The sequence below is a fragment of the Mobula birostris genome, chromosome 5, assembly GCF_030028105.1.
Source record: "Mobula birostris isolate sMobBir1 chromosome 5, sMobBir1.hap1, whole genome shotgun sequence".
Classification (NCBI taxonomy): Eukaryota; Metazoa; Chordata; class Chondrichthyes; order Myliobatiformes; family Myliobatidae; genus Mobula; species Mobula birostris.
In genome coordinates this window covers 204,820,620-204,839,205 of record NC_092374.1, presented here as the reverse complement: position 1 = coordinate 204,839,205, position 18,586 = coordinate 204,820,620, and the positions used below count along the sequence as shown (strand labels likewise).

Below are 18,586 nucleotides of genomic sequence, written 5' to 3'. Positions count from 1 at the left end.
GTAGTGGTGCTTGGGGGTATGGAGGGGTGGGTTAGTGGGTGGAGGTGTTGATCAGCCTTACTGCTTGGGGAAAGTAACTGTTTTTGAGTCTGGTGGTCGTGGTGTTGATGCTACTTAGCCTCCTCCCTGATGGGAGTTGGACAACCAGTCCATGAGCAGGGTGGGTGGGGTCTTCCATGACGTTACCGGCCTTTTCCCGGTGCCTTTCTGAATAAATGTCCTTCATGGCGGGTAGGCTGGTGCCGGTGAGGCTTTGGGCAGATCTGACTACACAAGAAAGACTCTGTGTTCAACTTCAAAGCTGAGATTGCTGCTTGTTTCTCGGAAGGAAGGTATGACCGTTGCCCGGGCTGTGGGTACATGAGGCTGTCTGACACAACTGCTGCCACAGCATCCCGGCGATGGAGGGAGGTTGCAGTTTCCAGTACTCCTCCATGCTGATCCACGGATTCCCTGAGGAGGAGATCCGGGAGACCCTGCTCGAGGAAGGGATCACTCCAGATCAGCCCAGCCTGCACCTGGACATACAACAGGTAATTAACATCCCGGCAGCTTCCATCACAAAGGTGTGAAACCTGGAGAGACAGTGGGGGCTCCTGCAATGATTAAAGCACAGATTATGGTCACTCAGCCCATCGACTCCTGTGCCAGCTCTTCGAAAGAGATTGCCCATTCGTCCCACGTCCCAACACACCTCCAATCCCTCCATCAAATATATGTTATTTATTGTTATTGGATTACATCACAGAACGGGCCTTTCAAGCCCTTCGAGCCAAATGGCCTAGTAACCCACGATTTAACCCGAGCCTAATCACAGCACAGTTTACAACGATCAATTAACCTACTGACCGGTACGTCTTTGGACTGTGGGAGGAAACCGGAGCACCCGGAGGAAACCGGCGGTCACAGGGAGAACGTACAGACTCCTTACAGATGAGATTGGAATTGAACTCTGAACTCTGACAGCCCGAGCTGTAATAGCGTCGCGCTAACCGCTATGCTGACTTAATCAGCCATGGTGGAATGACAGAACAGACACGATGGGCTGAATAGCTTCATTCTGCTCCGGTCTCTTATGGTCATCATCCTGATCCAAGACTTCCATAAGACCTTAAGACATAGGAGTAGAATGAGGTCATTCGGCCCATCGAGTCTGCTCCACCATTCCATCATGGCTGATTATTGTCCCTCTTGACCCCATTCTCCTGCCTTCTCCCCGTAACATTTCTTGGCCTAACTAGTCCAGAACTGTGCACAACATGCTGCCAGGCCAAGTGTCCCTGCGTTAGATGAATCACATTTTTAGTCATATTTGTCAGACAGACATCGAAGCATAGAGTGAGATGTGTGGTTTGAGTCGATGACCAGTGCAGTCCGAGGATGCGCTGGGGACAGCCGGCAAGCGTTACCACACCTCTCAGGCAAACGTAGCATGCCTACAACTCACTAAACCTAACCCGCGTGTCTTAGGAATGTGGGAGGAAGCCCACGCGATGACGGGGAGAACGCACAATTTCCTTACAGACAGTGGTGGGAATCGAACCCGGGTCGCTGGCAATGTAAAGTGTTACGCTGAGGGTCCACCATTGTGCCACCCCGCGGTGCGTAGTCAGTGCCTAATTAGGCACCAAGGGTTGTAAAGTAGCATAGTTCTGAGGTGACATGATAGAACGTAGAACATAGAACAGTACAGCAGAGTACAGGCCCTTCGGCCCACAATGTTGTGCCGACTCTCAAACCCTGCCTCCCATATAAGCCCCCACCTTAAATTCCTCCATATACCTGTCCAGTAGTCTCTTAAACTTCACTAGTGTATCTGCCTCCACCACTGACTCAGGCAGTGCATTCCACACACCAACCACTCTCCGAGTAAAAAACCTTCCTCTAATATCCCCCGTGAACTTCCCACCCCTAACCTTAAAGCCATGTCCTCTTGTACTGAGCAGTGGTGCCCTGGGGAAGAGGCGCTGGCTATCCACTCTATCTATTCCTCTTATTATCTTGTACTCCTCTATCATGTATACAATAATGGTGTAATGGTTAGCGTAACGTTACTACGTCGCCAGCCATTGGGTTTCGATTCCCGCCACTGTCTGTGCGCTGTCTCCATAACCGCCTGGGTTCCCAACGGGTGCTCCAGTTTCCTCCCACAGTCAGAGACATACAGGATAGGGTCAGTAAGTTGTGGGCATGCTGTGCTGGCTCTGGAAGCAGGGAAACACTTGTGGGCTGCCCCCAGCACACCCTTGGACTGTGTTGTTGATGCAAGCAATGCATCTCACTGTGTGTTTCAATGTTTCGATGTACATAAAGCTAATCTCAATTTAACGTATTTACAGACAGCGGTGGGACTTATTCTCGCTTCAAAGTGTCCCACCGGCCACCACGCTAACGTGCAGGCCCATATTGCCCAGTCCCAGTGGCCAATCCTGCAGTCAACAGGATCAGGCCAACGAATCTGCGACCCTCATCCTCAAAGGCTGAGCCCTCCCCTCAGGGAAACGTTACACAGCCAGCCATAGCTGCTGACCGGGCTGAAGCCATTAGAAAGTGCTGCATAAAGATGAGAGACCTGGCTATTGAACTTCTGCCCCCTATCCAGTATCCAGAGCCACCTTTTCTACTGTCACAATGTGGAGGCCGATATCACATGATATGTGAGTGGTTTTGGACCCATATCTAAGGAAGGATATGCTACCATTGGAGAGGGTTAAAAGGAAGTTCACGAGAATGATCCCAGGAATGAAAGGGTTAATGTATGAGGAGCATTTGATGGCTCTGGGCCTGTACTCGCTGGAGTTGAGAAGAATGATGAGGTTCTCATGGAAACCTACTGAATATTGAAAGGCCTGGATAGAGTGGATGTGGAGAGGATATCTCCTGTAGGGGAGTCTCGGACCAGAGGGCGCGGCCTCAGATTTGACAGACATCCACTCAGAACAGAGATTAGGAGGAATTTCTTTAGCCCGAGGATGGTGAATCTGTGGAATCTGTCACAGACAGCCATTGAGACCGTCATTGATAGATTCTTGATGAGTCAGGGCATCAGGGTTATGGGGAACAGGCAAGGGAATCGGGTCGAGAGGGATAATAAATCAGCCATGATGGAATGACGGAGTGGACTCGATGGGCTGAATGGCCTAATTCTGCTCCCATGTCTTACTGCATTGTAGACGTTTCACTGCGTTTTATCCCCTCAGGGAGTGCCGCCGGACCTTGCTTTGAAGGCCGCAGTGTGTGCTGGCTGTGGAGAGGCCATCTACGACCGCTACGTGGTGTTTGCGGTGGACAAGCCGTGGCACAGTCGTTGCCTGAGGTGCTGTGTGTGCGGGCTGGTCCTCGGCTCCGAGCTCACCTGCTTCTCCAAGGACGCTGCCATCTACTGCAAGGATGACTATTACAGGTAAAGTGGGTCACCCGCCCCTCACACTCCCCTGCTTTCTGTAAGTCCAGCATCTGAACGTGGATCTGGTTATCATATCCGGATTGGTGTAGATTTGGCACATCGCCATGGTTACATCATGGACCGGCATGGAAACACTAATGGCCAGGAACGGGAAAGTCCACGGAGAGTCGTGGACACAGCCCAGTCCACAGGCAAAGCCCTCCCCACCGTTGAGCACATCCTGAAGGAGCACTGCCACAGGAAAGCAGCATCCATCGTCGAGGACCCCCGCCACCCAGGCCGTGCTCTCTCCTCTCTGCTGCCATCAGGCAGGAGGTACAAGGGCCCCAGGACCCACACCACCAGGTTCAGGAACAGTCATTACCCCTCAACCAACAGGAACCACCACCCAGGACAGGCTCTCATCTCACTACTGCCACCATCAGGCAGGAGGTACAGGAGACTCGAGTCCCACACCACCAGGGTCAGGAACAGTTATTACCCCTCAACCAGCAGGAACCACCACCCAGGACAGGCTCTCGTCTCACTACTGCCACCATCAGGCAGGAGGTACAGGAGACTCGAGTCCCACACCACCAGGGTCAGGAACAGTTATTACCCCTCAACCAGCAGGAACCACCACCCAGGACAGGCTCTCGTCTCACTGCTGTCATCAGGCAGGAGGCACAGGAGCCCCAGGACCCACACCACCAGGGTCAGGAACAGTTATTACCCCTCAACCAGCAGGAACCACCACCCAGGACAGGCTCTCGTCTCACTACTGCCACCATCAGGCAGGAGGTACAGGAGACTCGAGTCCCACACCACCAGGGTCAGGAAGAGTTATTACCCCTCAACCAGCAGGCTCTTGAACCAGAGGGGATAACTTCACTCACTACAACTCTGAACTGATTCCACAACCTTCAGGCTCACTTTCAAGATCTCTCAGCAACCCATGTTCAGCATTTTTTATTACAAACATTTGTATTTCCACAGTTTGTGCACATTAGCTGTTTGTTTATGTGTAGTGTTTTAGAAATTCTGTTGTATTTCTTTATTTTTTTCTGTGAATGTACTCTCCCATCTTCCTCCCTCCATCTCCCTCCCTCCCTCCCATGATGGAATGGCAGAGCATACTTTATGAGCTGAATTGTGTAATGAGCTGAATGGTCCCTCCATCTGTCCATCCCCCTTTCTCTTCCTCCCTTCCCCTGCCCTCCTTCCCTTCATCCTTCCCTCTCTCCCCCTTCTTTCCCTTTATCCTCCCACTCCACCCCGCTCCCTCTCTCCACTTTTTCATCGCTCTGCCTCACTCCCTCCCTCCCTCCTTCCTCCATTCCTCCCACCTCTTCTCTCTCCATCTTCTCCCTCCCTCCCTCTCTTCTTTCAAGTTCAGGTTCAAGTTTAATTGTCGTTCAACCATACATGGACACAGCCAAATGAAACAGCTTTCCTGCAGGGTCAAGGTATAAAACACGACAGTATCTTCAGCACGCAGCACATACAGTTATGATAGCTTGAATACAAAGTCACAAAAAAGTAATATAGCCCAAGTCCCTGAACGACGTTGCCTGTAGATTGACGGTGCATTTGACTTTGTCTTGGTCTAGCTTGTCGTTGCTCCTTTAGGATTTTCCCTAGCCTTCCCTCTTTGGGATTTGATTTACCTTCCTGAGATTCCCTGTGGTCAGGGCTCAGTTGGAGGTGCCCTGCGTTTCAGTGTATGTGAGTTCCAGAACTGAGTTTTTTAATCACTGACCTATAAGGTGGAAAATGTTGTTTTGCGGCAGCGATACAGCAGAATGCATGTGGTTGGTTGTCTGTCGTATCCAACAATGGCAGGAGACCTGTGCAGGAGGGTTTTTAAAATGGAAATGGGGGTCATTCCACTGGTCCGACCTCAGAAGTCCAGGTTCAGAGGTACGAGTAGTTGTCACAGACTGGGGACTTCCTTTGAACATGACTCCTTCCACGTCTCGCCATGTCCTTCGTTCTCCGCAAAGCGTTGCAGAGCTGCCTTCCTGGCCGTTGGATCTCGCTATAGATCTCATCCGCCCAGACTGCCAGAGCTGACTTCAGATGCTATGGCAGGGTATGAGGCTCTCACTGGGGTACGAGGATGCCAGCTAGCCTCACCTGGTTTAGCCCACCTATCGAAGCAGTGTACCTATCAAAGGTGTGGCCGCAGTCACATGCAGACAGTTACTCGGAGCCATGGGTGAGAGCTGAGTGTCTGGTGGGGACCAAATGTGAGTGAGCTGCCCCAGAAAGGACACAACAAACCCCTTCACATGAAGAGCTACCCCACCCTGTACACCCCACTAGAATACATAAAATTACTATAAATTACAAGAAGAATTTCCATATACAATGTAAATCATCATCATCATCAGGTGCCATGCCCAGTTTGAGCTTTGACTGCCATGGCCCACACACTCCTGTTTCGGGTCAAGTGGATCAATTCATTGGTACTTATTTCCAGTTCTCTGGCTGCTGGCTCCATCATCGTTTGTCTTTGTCTTCCTCTTGCTTTCTTCCCTTCAGTCTTTCCCATAATTACCGTGCATTCTAACTCCTCTTTCCTAATCACATGTCCAATGAAGTTACATTGCCTTTTCATGATCTCATACATCATTTCTCTTTTTGTGTTTGCTCTGTTCGTGACATCCTAGTTATATATTCGTTTCATCCATGATATTCCTTGCATCCTCCTCAAAAACAACATCCCTGCTGCTACAATTCATTTCCTCACGTTAATAGATATTGTCCAACATTCTGAGCGATAGAACGTAACTGGATAGACGTAATGTAAATGAACGGTGCAAAACACAGCAAAATTGTGATGTGGTGTTCACGGCTTCAAGGACCATTCGAAAATCTGATGGTGGAGGGGAAGAAGCTGTTCCTAAAGTCTTGAGTGTGTGTCTTCAGGCTCCTGTACCTCCTCCCTGATGGTAGTAATGAGAAGAGGACATGTCCTGGGAGGTGAGGGTCCCCAATGATGGATGCCACCTTCCTGAGTCATCATCCTTTGAAGACGTCCTCGATGATGGGGAGGCTCGTGCCCATGATGGATCGGGTTGGGTTTACAACCCTCTGCCCTGAGCTCTGGCCCCTCCATACCGGACGGTGATACACTGTGTACAATGTTGACGGAGTGTGTGTTCCTTCCTGCAGGCGGTTCTGTGTTAAGCAGTGCTCCCGCTGCCAGCTGGGCATCCTGGCATCGGAAATGGTAATGCGCGCCAAGGAGGAGGTCTACCACCTCAGCTGCTTCACCTGCGCCGTGTGTGGGCGGGCGCTGGTCACCGGAGACCTTTTTGGCACCCGCCACGGCCTGGTCTACTGCCAGGAGCACTTTGAGCCTCCGGGCCGGGCGGGAAATGAGGCGCGACTGATGGACAGCCTGGCCGAGCTGGCCCTGCAGGGGGACGAGGGGCTGGATGCGGGCCCAGGCAACACCGAGTGGCCCAGCAAGCTGAATGGCAGCAGCCGCAAGCGGAGGCTGCAGAGCGAAGGCGATGAGTTTCATTCAGGTGCCCAATCCACTGTGTGTTTGTAGAATATAGAACACAGAACAGTACAGCACAGTACAGGCCCTTCGGCCCACAATGTTATGCTGAACCTCAAACCGCATCCAGGGTCAATCTAACCCTTCCCTCCCACATAATCCTCCATTTCTCGATCAGCCATGTGCCTACCTAAGATACTCTTCAATATATCTGCCTCTACACCGCTCTGGCAGTATGTTCCACGTACCCACTGCTCCGTATGACTTCCTCTGACATCCCCCTATACATTCCTCCAATCACCTTTAAAATTACATACTCTTGCATTAGCCATTTCTGCCCTGCGAAGAAGTTTCTAGCTGTCCACTCAATCTATGCCTCTTATAATCTTTTACACTTCTATCAAGCCATTTCTCATCCTCCTTCACGGCAAAGAGAAAAACCTGAGCTTGCTCAACCTCTCCTCATAGGTAAGGTTCCTCTTGCTTTCCGTTTCCGAAACGTTTGTCTGCTTTATGAGGCTGAGTTACCAGCTCGACACTCAGCCCAGTATGGGTGGAAGGCATGTAAGGAGCTGGCCAGATTCGAACCTGTGACCACTTGCCCCGAAGTCCAGTGCTGATGTTACTGCACCACTGGCTGGCTAATCCATGGCCTCCAATCCAGGCAGCATCCTGGTAAATGCCCTCTGCACCCTCTCTAAAGCTTCCACATCCTTCCTGTAACAAGGCGAGCTGAACCCGATACTCCAAGTGTGCGTGGAATTTGTTCAGATGCACAGTGCACAGCAAGCTCGTCCAGCTCAACGAGTCATGTCATTCAGCAACTCACCTACTTAGCCCCAGCCTAATCACAGAACAATTTACAATGACCAATTAACCAACTAACTGGTACGTCTTTGGAATGTGGGAGGAAACCAGAGCCCTTGGAGGAAACCCACACGGTCACGGGGCGGAACACTTCACAGATGACATTGGAACTGACTCCAAAGTCCGATGTCCTGAGCCGTAATAACATCACTACGCTACTGTGAGGCTCATGTGGGATTGGAAAGGGCGGCCTGGAGTGGGATTGATCCCTGAGTCTGGACCCAGATTCCCACTCCCTGGAGACAATGTGCAGTCTCCATCTCATTAACCCCTTCATAGAGAAATGTTCCTGCCTTTGGGAAGTCCAGTGCATCTGCAAATCCCTTGTGTTTAAGTTAACAGTTTTCTAAAGTAGGATGATGCAACTGTGGTTGACAAGAGAAGTCAAGGCCAACATAAAAGCCAAAGAGAGGGCATATAATAGAGCGAAAATTAGTCGGAAGTTAGAGGATTGGGAAGCTTTTAAAAGCCAACAAAAGGCAACTAAAAATGTTATAAAGAATGAAAAGGTGGACTATGAAAGCAAGCTAGCTAATAACATTAAAGAGCATACCAAAAGTTTCTTCAGATACATATAGTGTGAAAGCGAGCTGAGAGTGGATAGTGGACTGCTTGAAAACGATGCTGGAGAGGTAGTAAAGGAGGACAAGAAAATAGCGGAGAAACTGAATAAGTATTTTGCACCAGTCTTCACTGTGGAAGTTACTAGCAGTATGCCAGAAATGAGTGAAGTTGCCGTTACTAGGGAGCAGGTGCTTGAGAAACAAAGGTGTGAAGGTTGATAAGTCACCTGGACCAGATGGACTACACCCCAGGGTTCTGAAAGAGGTGGCTGAAGAGATTGTGGAGGCACTAGTAATGATCTTTCAAGAATCAGCATATTCTGGCGTGGTTCCTGAAGACTGGAAAATTGCAAATGTCACTCCACTCTTCAAGAAGGGAGAGAGGCAGAAGAAAAGAAATTATGGGCAAGTTAGTCTGACCTCAGTGGTTGGGAAGATGTTGGAGCCAATTGTTAAGAATGCAATTTTGGGGAACTTGGAGTATTGCGTGCAGTTTTGAGCTCCTTATCTAAGAAAGGATGTGTTAACATTGGAGAGGGTACAAAGGAGGTTCGCAAAATGATTCTGGGATTGAAAGGCTCATCATATAAAGAGCATTTCATGGAACTGAATAACAAATTAAGTATTTAATTGAAATGCAGAACAAACTAGATCACACACCAATACTACTACAGTACTATAAATCTGTGTGTCCCTAATAGTTATCGATGGAGGAATTCTTCCAATGTATGCAGTGAACAAAATCAGTACAGGTACTTAGGGCAGATAATCATACAATGCTGTCGATGATTAAACCTCCAAATCTTCATTTAATATTCAAGATGATTGCAAATACCTTCAAATTCTTCATAGTCCCTAACTTGTTGAAGTAATTAAATCATTTTATTTTCAATCCCTGCCTTTGCTGACTTCTCCAAGGGGGAAAGCTTGAAACCACAGTGAGCAAAATAGTTCCTAATTATCTTGCTGCTTATTTCTTGCTAACTACAGTGACAAAAATCACTGCTTTTAGAACACAAAGATGTGCAACTGTCTAATGGCCATGCACGTGCATGCAAGTTTCGCTAGTTATAAACTTTCCAGCAACAGTCTCCTGTCCCAATTAAGTGGTATAGTGTCCTAAATAAATGAAGAGAATCCTGGCTATTTCCTTGATTAGTAATTGTTGTTTAAGTGGTGTTCCAAATAAGTGGCTGCCCCAATTAACGATGGCCCAACTAATCTGGAATCCACTGAACATACATGTCACCTTCTACTACCCTGAGATTCATTTACTTGCAGGCATTCACAGTAAATACAAAGGAACACAATAGAATCAATGAATAAAATGACCAAGATGGACAAACAACCAATACACAAAAGACAGCAAACTGCAAATGCAAAAAAAACAAAATAACAAATAACTCGATGGGCAGAATAGCCTAATTCTGCTCTTGGGTCTTATAGTCTTGTGTACAGAGCCATTTTGCACACTACAGAGGGAGAGAGTGAGTGAACAAAAGAGACAGAGAGATAAAGAGAGTGAGAGAGAGAGAGAGAGAGAAAGAAAGAGAGAAAGAAGAGAGAGAGAGAGAGAGAGAGAGAGAGACAGGGAGAGGGTGGGAGAGAGAGATGGAGGGTTGTCAGAGACAGCAATGGTCTTATGGGTTGTGGATGGAGAGATATTTAAAGTCAGCCATGGTCTCACACATTGAGGGTTGCGTTCCTGTCCAGTGGTGTCTATGTGTCAATGTGGTCCTGTTGTGGTTTCAGCGTGCACTGAGGGGGAGCAGACCGTGGGGGAGCCCCGCTACCCCGGCCAGCAGAAGGCCAAGCGCATCCGCACCTGCTTCAAGCATCACCAGCTCCGCACCATGGAGTCCTACTTTGCTGTCAAGCACAACCCTGACGGCAAAGACTGGGAGCAGCTCTCCAAGAAGACTGGTCTTCCCAAGCGAGTGCTGCAGGTGAGCGCAGGACAGGTAGGCCAGCGGCTGGCGGAGGGACTCTGTACCGAGGCTCAAAGTAACAAAGTAAATTTATTATCAAAGTACATCGATTTCCCCATGTACGACCCTGCATTTTATTTTCTTGTGGGCGTACACACAAGAAACACAATAGAATCACTGAAAGAGCACACCAACAGTACAGGCAATGTGCAAAAGGCAACTAATTGTGTAAATGCAAAAAGAAAGAAATAATAATAATATTAATAATAAATAAATAAGCAATTAATATCAAGAACATGATCTGAAGAGCCCTTGAAAATGAGTCCATTGGTTCTGGGTGGTGGTTCCTGCTGGTTGAGGGGTGATAACTGTTCCTGAACCTGTTGGTGTGAGTCCTGGGGCTCCTGTATCTCCTGCCTGATGCAATACACTCTCCACCACACTTCCACAGAAAAATCTTCACAAACTTCTCTGTTTAAGTTAGTTTTTTGTAAAATTTATTGGATTTCTTTTTTCCCTGTAAATACCTGTAAGAATCCCAATGTAGTATATAGTGACATATATATATATATACACACATATGCATATACATATACATATACATATATATATATACATACACACCTTGATAATACATTTAACTATGACTTTGACTGCTGGGAGTGCACGTCCAACTCTCAGCACTATGGGATTCCTCAGCTGAAGTCCCACTAACAGAGATTCAGAGGGATTTTCTAGAGGGTTCCCTACTAATGGGGCAGTCCAACACAAAGAGAAAATGTTTAAAATTTGTAGAGGAGCTGATGGCCATTCAGCCCATGCAAGAGTATAGGAAAGATTAATCTGGCCTTTTAGCCTGGCTGCCAGATTAGGGGTTGGCATGGTAACGCAGCGGTTAGTGTAACGCTATAACGGCACCAGCAACCCGGGTTCAATTTCCTCTCACAAACAAGAGAAAATCTGCAGATGCTGGAAATCCGAGCAACACACACAAAATGCTGGAGGAACTCAGCAGGCCAGGCAGCATCTATGGAAAAGAGCACAGTTGACCTTTCAGACCAAAACCCTCCGGCAGAACTGGAATAAAGAAGCTGAGGAGTAGATTTGAAAGGTGGGGGGGACGGGAGAGAGAAACGCCAGGAGATAGGTGAAACTTGGAGGAGGAGGGATGAAGCAAAGAGCTGGGAAGTTGGTGAAAGAGACAGAAGGCCATGGAAGAAAGAAAAAAGGGAGGAGGCGATGGGCTGGCAAGGAGATAACATGAGAGAGGGTAAAGGGGATGGGAAATGGTGAAGTTGGGGGAAGTTTGAGAAGTCAATGTTCATGCCATCAGATTGGAGACTACCCAAATGGAATATAAGGTGTTGTTCCTCCAACCTAAATGTGGCTTTATCACGATAGCGGAGGAGGCCATGGATGGACATATCGGAATGGGAATGGGGAGCAGAATTAAAATGGATGGCCACTGGAAGATCATGCTTGTTCTGGTGGACATAGCGTACATGCTCAGCAAAGCAGTCTCCCAATCTACATCAGGTCTCACCGAGGCCACACCGGGAGTACCGAACACAGGATATGACCCTAACAGACTCACAGGTGAAGTATTGCCTCACCTGGAAGGACTGTTTGGGGCCCTGAATGGTAGTGAGGGAGGAGGTGTAGCACTTGCCCCATTTGTGAGGGTAAGCGCCAGGAGGGAGATCAGTGAAGAAAGAGGAATAGACAAGGAAATCGCATAGGGAGCGATCCCTGCAGAAAGTTGGGCGAGGGGGAGAGAAAGACGTGTTTGGTGGTGATGCTCTTACCCCATCCTCCCTCTATCCTACCAGGGGTAGGGTTCCTCTTGTCCTCACCTACCACCCCGCCAGCCTCCGTGTCCAGCACATAATTCTCCAAAACTTCTGCCACCTCCAACGGGATCCCACCACCAAGCACATCTTTCCCTCTCCCCCCCCCCCCCGCACTTTCTGCTTTCCTCCAGGAGTTCCGGTTTCCCCCCACATTCAAAAGACGTCCCGGTTAGTGGGTTAGTTGGTCACATGAGTGCAATTGGGTATTTTGTAAATGACAATAACTTTATTCAGAGAACACATTTTGTACAGATGATATAATTCAAAGTGCTTTACAATGGGATAAAAATTCAAACATGAAAGGTAAAATTAAAAAATAACGATAACTCTGAACATAAAAGACAAAAAAAGAAGTTAGTTAAAAGCAAGATTGAATAAATAGGTTTTGTGCTGAAGTTTAAAGGTATCAATGAATCTGCTTCCCTTATAGTTTTAGGTATTGAATTCCATGTTTAGGAGCATAGTTCAAAACAGCTGACCTGTCAATTATCTCTTAAGGGAGATTGTTTAAGTTAAGAGACTGGCAGAAGAAGATCTGAGAGCTTGAGCTCTCAAAGTAGTTTGGGATGTCTTGAGATCCACTGAGTGCAGCCCGGCTCCCAGTAACATTATCTCATCAGTCCCTTCCTCGTTTCTCTCCACATACGTGTGCAGATTATATCCTCTCTAATTCCCTGTCGGAACCCTGACGAATTATGGGCTCGTACTCTCCCTCCAAGGGTGTGACTGAAGGGGTGGGGTGGAGGAGAGGAGGGTGCTGGGCTCGCAAGGTTGGAGGGTGATGCTGCAGATGGACTGGTGGGAGCTCGGGTGAAGGAGAAGGGAGGTTGAGGTTCACGGTGGGTGAGTAGAGTGAAAGGCAGTTGGGTGAGAGCAGTAGAGATGGGTGGGGAAGTGGACACTGCTGTCTCTTTCCCTTTTCCCTGTAGGGAGACGGATGGGATGGAAGGGTTTGGGCAGGCGGGGCTGGGATGGGCTGAGGTCACACCCCTCTAGCTTGAAGCCAATTCAGAAGGCAGAGGTTATATACATCCCAAAGAGGGAGAAGTATTCTAAAGGCAGGACAAAGGAAATCAACAGCAGCATAAAAGCAAATGAGAGGGCATACAATACAGCATAAATTAGTCGGATCCTGACCCGGATCTGGGCCGTACCCTCCAAATATCTGGACCTGCCTCTTGGTTTTTTTGCACTACCTTACATTCCATTTTTCTATTTTCTATTTATGATTTATAATTTAAATGTTTAATATTTACTAATTTTTACTATTTTAATATTTTTAATATTTAATATTTGTAATCCAGGGAGTGGGAAACGCAGAATCAAATATCGCTGTGATGATTGTATGTTCTTGTACCAATTGTTTGGTGACAATAAAGTATAAAGTAAGTTAGAGGAGTGGGAAGCTTTTAAAAACCAACAGAAAGCAACTTAAAAAACCATAAGGAGAGAAAAGATTAAATAGGAAGGTAAGCTAGCAAATAATAACAAAGAGCATTTCAGATATATAAAGAGTAAAAAAGAGGTGAGGGTGTATATCAGACCACTGGAAAATGCTGCTGGAGAGGTAGTAATGGGGGACAAAGAAAGGGAAGATATCCACAATATCTTTTGCATCAGTCTTCACTGTGAAAGACTCAAAAAGTATGCCAGAAATTCGAGAGTGTCAGAGGGCAGTTATTACTAAGGAGAAGCTGCTGTGAAAGCTGAATGGTCTGAGGGTAAATAAATCACCTGGACCAGATGGTGTACACCACAGGATGCTGAATGAACTAGCTGTGGAGCCATTAGCAATGATCCTTCAGGAATCACTAGATCCTGGAATAGTTCCAGAGGACAGGAAAATTGCAAATGTCACTCCACCCTTTAAAAAGGGTGGGAAGTAGAAGGAAGGAAATTATAGGCCAGTTAGTGTGACTTCAGTGGTTGGAGTACTTGGAGGCCAAAATCAGCATGGTTTCCTGAATGGGAAGACCTGACAGGAAAATCTGTTGAATTCTTTGAGGAAATAACATGCAGGGTAGGCACAGGAGCGTCAGTGGATGTTGTTTACATGGATTCTCAGAATGCGTTTGACAAGTTCCGTACATGAGGTTGCTTAACAAGTTAAGGGCCCATTGTGTTACAGGAAAGATATGAATAGAGCATTGGCTGACTGGTAGGAGGCAAAGAATTGGAATGAAGGGAACTTTTTCTGGTTGGCTGCCGGTGGTGGTGTGGTTCTGGTTGGCTGCCGGTAGCGATGTGGTCTGGTTAGCTGCCGGTGGTGATGTGGTTCTGGTTGGCTGCCGGTAGTGATGTGGTTCTGGTTAGCTGCCGGTAGTGGTGTGGTTCTGGTTGGCTGCTGGTGGTGGTGTGGTTCTGGTTGGCTGCCGATGGTGGTGTGGTTCTGATTGGCTGCCGGTGGTGGTGTGGTTCTGGTTGGCTGCCGGTAGTGGTGTGGTTCTGGTTAGCTGCCGGTGGTGGTGTGGTTCTGGTTGGCTGCTGGTAGTGATGTGGTTCTGGTTAGCTGCCGGTAGTGATGTGGTTCTGGTTGGCTACCGGTGGTGGTGTGGTTCTGGTTGGCTGCTGGTGGTGATGTGGTTCTGGTTAGCTGCCGGTGGTGGTGTGGTTCTGGTTGGCTGCTGGTGGTGGTGTGGTTCTGGTTGGGTGCCAGTGGTGGTGTGGTTCTGATTGGCTGCCGATGGTGGTGTGGTTCTGATTGGCTGCCGGTGGTGGTGTGGTTCTGGTTGGGTGCCGGTGGTGGTGTGGTTCTGATTGGCTGCCGGTGGTGGTGTGGTTCTGGTTGGCTGCCGGTGGTGGTGTGGTTCTGGTTGGCTGCCGGTGGTGGTGTGGTTTTCTGATTGGCTGCCGGTGGTGGTGTGGTGCTGGTTGGCTGCCGGTAGTGGTGTGGTTCTGGTTAGCTGCCGGTGGTGGTGTGGTTCTGGTTGGCTAGTGATGTGGTTCTGGTTAGCTGCCGGTAGTGATGTGGTTCTGGTTGGCTACCGGTGGTGGTGTGGTTCTGGTTGGCTGCTGGTAGTGATGTGGTTCTGGTTAGCTGCCGGTGGTGGTGTGGTTCTGGTTGGCTGCTGGTGGTGGTGTGGTTCTGGTTGGGTGCCGGTGGTGATGTGGTTCTGGTTAGCTGCCGGTGGTGGTGTGGTTCTGGTTGGCTGCTGGTGGTGGTGTGGTTCTGGTTAGCTGCCGGTGGTGGTGTGGTTCTGGTTGGCTGCCGGTGGTGGTGTGGTTCTGGTTGGCTGCTGGTGGTGGTGTGGTTCTGGTTAGCTGCCGGTGGTGGTGTGGTTCTGGTTGGCTGCCGGTGGTGGTGTGGTTCTGGTTGGCTGCTGCTGGTGGTGTGGTTCTGGTTGGCTGCCGGTGGTGGTGTGGTTCTGGTTAGGTGGTGCTCCACAGGGGTTGGTGTTGGGACTGTGTCTTTTTACATTATAATGTCAATTATTTGATCAATGGAATTGATGGCTTAGATAGAAGGACTTAGACAGATGAGGAGAATGGGCAAAGAAGTGGCAGATGTAACATAGTGTAGGGAAGAGTACAGACATGCCCTTTGGTGGAAGGAATGAAGGCATAGACTATTTTCTAAATGAGGAGAAAAGTCAAAAATCTGAAGTGCAGAGGGACTTGGAGGTCCTTGCACAGGATTCCCTGAAAGTTAACTTGCAAGTGGAGCTGGTGGTAAGGAAGGCAAATGCAATGTTAGCATTCATTTCAAGACGACTAGAATGTAAGAGTAAGTATGTGACACTGAGGCTTTATAAAGTGTTGGTCAGAGTGCACTTGGAGTATTGTGAGCAGTTTTGGCCCTCTTATCTAAGAGATGATGTGCTGGCATTGGAGAGGGTCCAGAGGAGGTTCACGAGAATGATTCCAGGAGTGAAAGTGTTAACGTATGAGGAGTATTTAACGGCTTTGGGCCTGTACTTGCTGGAGTTTAGAAGAATGAGGGGGGAGCTCTTTGAAACCTATCAAATATTGAAAGATCTGGGTAAGTGGATGTGGAGAGGATGTTTCCTATAGTGGGGGAGTCTAAGACCAGAAGGCACCGCTTTAGAATAGAGGAATGTCCATTTAGAACAGAGATCAGGAAGAATTCCTTCATCCAGAGGGCGTTGAATCCGTGGAATTCTTTGACACAGGGGGCTGTGGAGGTCAAATCATTGGGTTGATAGGTTCTTGATTATTCAAGGTGTCAAAGGTTACAGGAGGACAGGATTGAGAAAGATAATTAATCAGCCATGATGAAATGGTGGAGCAGACTCGATGGGCCAAGTGGCCTAATTCTGCTCCTGAGTTTTATGGTCTGATGGACTTATGAGTAGGATGGCAGGGTGGGGTGGTTCAGGAATGGGTTGCTGTGAAAGAGGTGTGAGCAGGGTTTTGAGAAATGGGGGAAGGTGAGGCTGCAGGTGATTGATGGAGCTCAGATGAAGGGACGGGGCAGTGGTAACAAGGGATTGAGGCTCATGGTGGGTGGGTTGGGGAGTGGACAGAGGGGATGGGTGGAGGTGGATTCTCCACCGGTGATGGTGACTCACTCCCGTCCTCCCCCCTGCAGGTTTGGTTTCAGAATGCCCGAGCCAAGCTTCGGAAGAGCCTGTTGCAGGAGGAGAACACGGACAGCGACACGGTGCCCGAGATCCAGGAGGCGGCTCGCTCCCCCGGCACGCAGCCAGCCCTAGGACCACTGGGACCACCCAGCCCCCTCTTCTCCATCCAAGGAAGCCCCCTTCCACCAAACCCCCAGCCCACCATGGCTCCCATCTTCCTGAACGTCGACCCCAGCAAGTCTGATGAACCCCTGCGGACCATTGATCACAGCAGCCTGTGCTGATGGTGGCTTTCAGCGTGGCGGGTGTGGGGGGGGGGGAGTGGAGAGTTGGGGTCAGTGCCTCCCAGCCCCTCTCACTGTGAGGGCTAAACTTTGGGGTATTTAAAGCAGAGGCTAAGATCTCACAATGGGAGAGGGCGTAGAAAGGAAGAAAAAGACCAGCCTTATTTGCGACTTGTCCATTGAAACATCCAGACAGAGGCTGAGTGAGCTAGGGCTTTTCTCTCTGGAGCCACGGAGGACAAGAGGCGACGTGATGAAGATGGTCAAGTTGAAAAGAGAATTAGATTGGATGGATATCCAAAGGCCTTTTCCCAGGTGGAAATGGGTAATACAAAGGGCAGAATTTTAAGGTGTTTGGAAGAAAGTATAGGGGGGATGCCAGAGGTAGTTTCTATTTTACACAGAGTGGTGGGTAATACAAGGGGAAAGAATTTTAAGGCGATTGGAGGAAAGCAAAGGGGGGATGTCAGGGGTAGGTTCTTTACACAGAGTGGTGAGTGTGTGAAACGTGCTGCCCGGGATGGTGGTAGAGGCAGATACATTAGAGACGTTTAAGAGACTTTTAGGGTAGGTACGTGAATGATAGAAAAATAGAGGGTTATGTGGGAGAGAAGGACTAGATTGACCTTAGAGTAGGGTAAAAGGTCAGCACAACACTTTGTGTCAGGGGGCCTGTGCTGTGCTGTACTGTTCCATGTTCTGTGTTCTTACAGTGAAATGGATGGCCTGTTGTATGTGTGATGTGGAAGACTAAATCTGATGGGCCATTGATGTATTGGGATGAACAAACAGCCACTGGGCAGTCAGGCCGACGCTCTGATCTGCACGCTATGAATTCCACCGGCTCTTCCAAGGCAAGTTGTAGTATCCTGCCACCCGTCCCAGTCCTCGGTCCCGCAGCTGACATCCCTCAGGCTGCAGGAGTGGGGCAGGGACTGCTCTTTCCTGGAACTCTCCCGTCAGTGTACTGGGGCTTTCTGGATCCCTTGAACCCCCAAAGATTGTGGGATCAGTCTACTGGTTAGTGGTGGTTGAGGAACTCAGGACAAAATCAGAATCAGAATCATCAGAACAAGCAAATTACTGACTATTTGTTGTTTTGTTTAACACAGGACACGGAAAAAGTAATGCAGAACACAGAACATAGACCAAACTTTGCAACTGGTGGCTTTGTGGCCAACTTCACAGATGATACAAAGATAGGTGGAGGGGAAGGTAGTGTTGAGGAAGCAGGGAAGATGGATTAGGACGATGTGTAAAGAAGTGGCATATGGAATACTGTGTTGGGAAGTGTACGGTCGTGCACTTTGGTAGTCATAGTCATAGTCATACTTTACTGATCCCAAGGGAAATTGGTTTTCATTACAGTTGCACCATAAATAATTAAATAGTAATAAAACCATAAATAGTTAAATAGTAATATGTAAATTATGCCAGGAAATAAGTTCAGGACCAGCCTATTGGCTCAGGGTGTCTGACCCTCCAAGGGAGGAGTTGTAAAGTTTGATGACCACAGGCAGGAATGACTTCCTATGATGCTCTGTGTTGCATCTCGGTGGAATGAGTCTCTGGCTGAATGTACTCCTGTGCCCAACCAGTACATTATGTAGTGGATGGGAGACATTGTCCAAGATGGCACGCAACTTAGACAACATCC

At 48.5% G+C, this 18,586-nt stretch overlaps 1 protein-coding gene across 1 annotated transcript; it reads left to right on the top strand.

Moving 5' to 3' along the window:
* The first annotated feature begins 401 nt into the window (after positions 1-401).
* LOC140198480 (LIM/homeobox protein Lhx9-like) lies at positions 402-16,929 on the top strand. Its single transcript, XM_072259567.1, has 6 exons — positions 402-533; positions 2,480-2,533; positions 3,228-3,403; positions 6,563-6,921; positions 10,079-10,272; positions 16,654-16,929. The coding sequence occupies exons 1-6, from the start codon at positions 402-404 to the stop codon at positions 16,927-16,929; spliced, it is 1,191 nt and encodes a 396-aa protein (XP_072115668.1).
* The last annotated feature ends 1,657 nt before the right edge of the window (positions 16,930-18,586 follow it).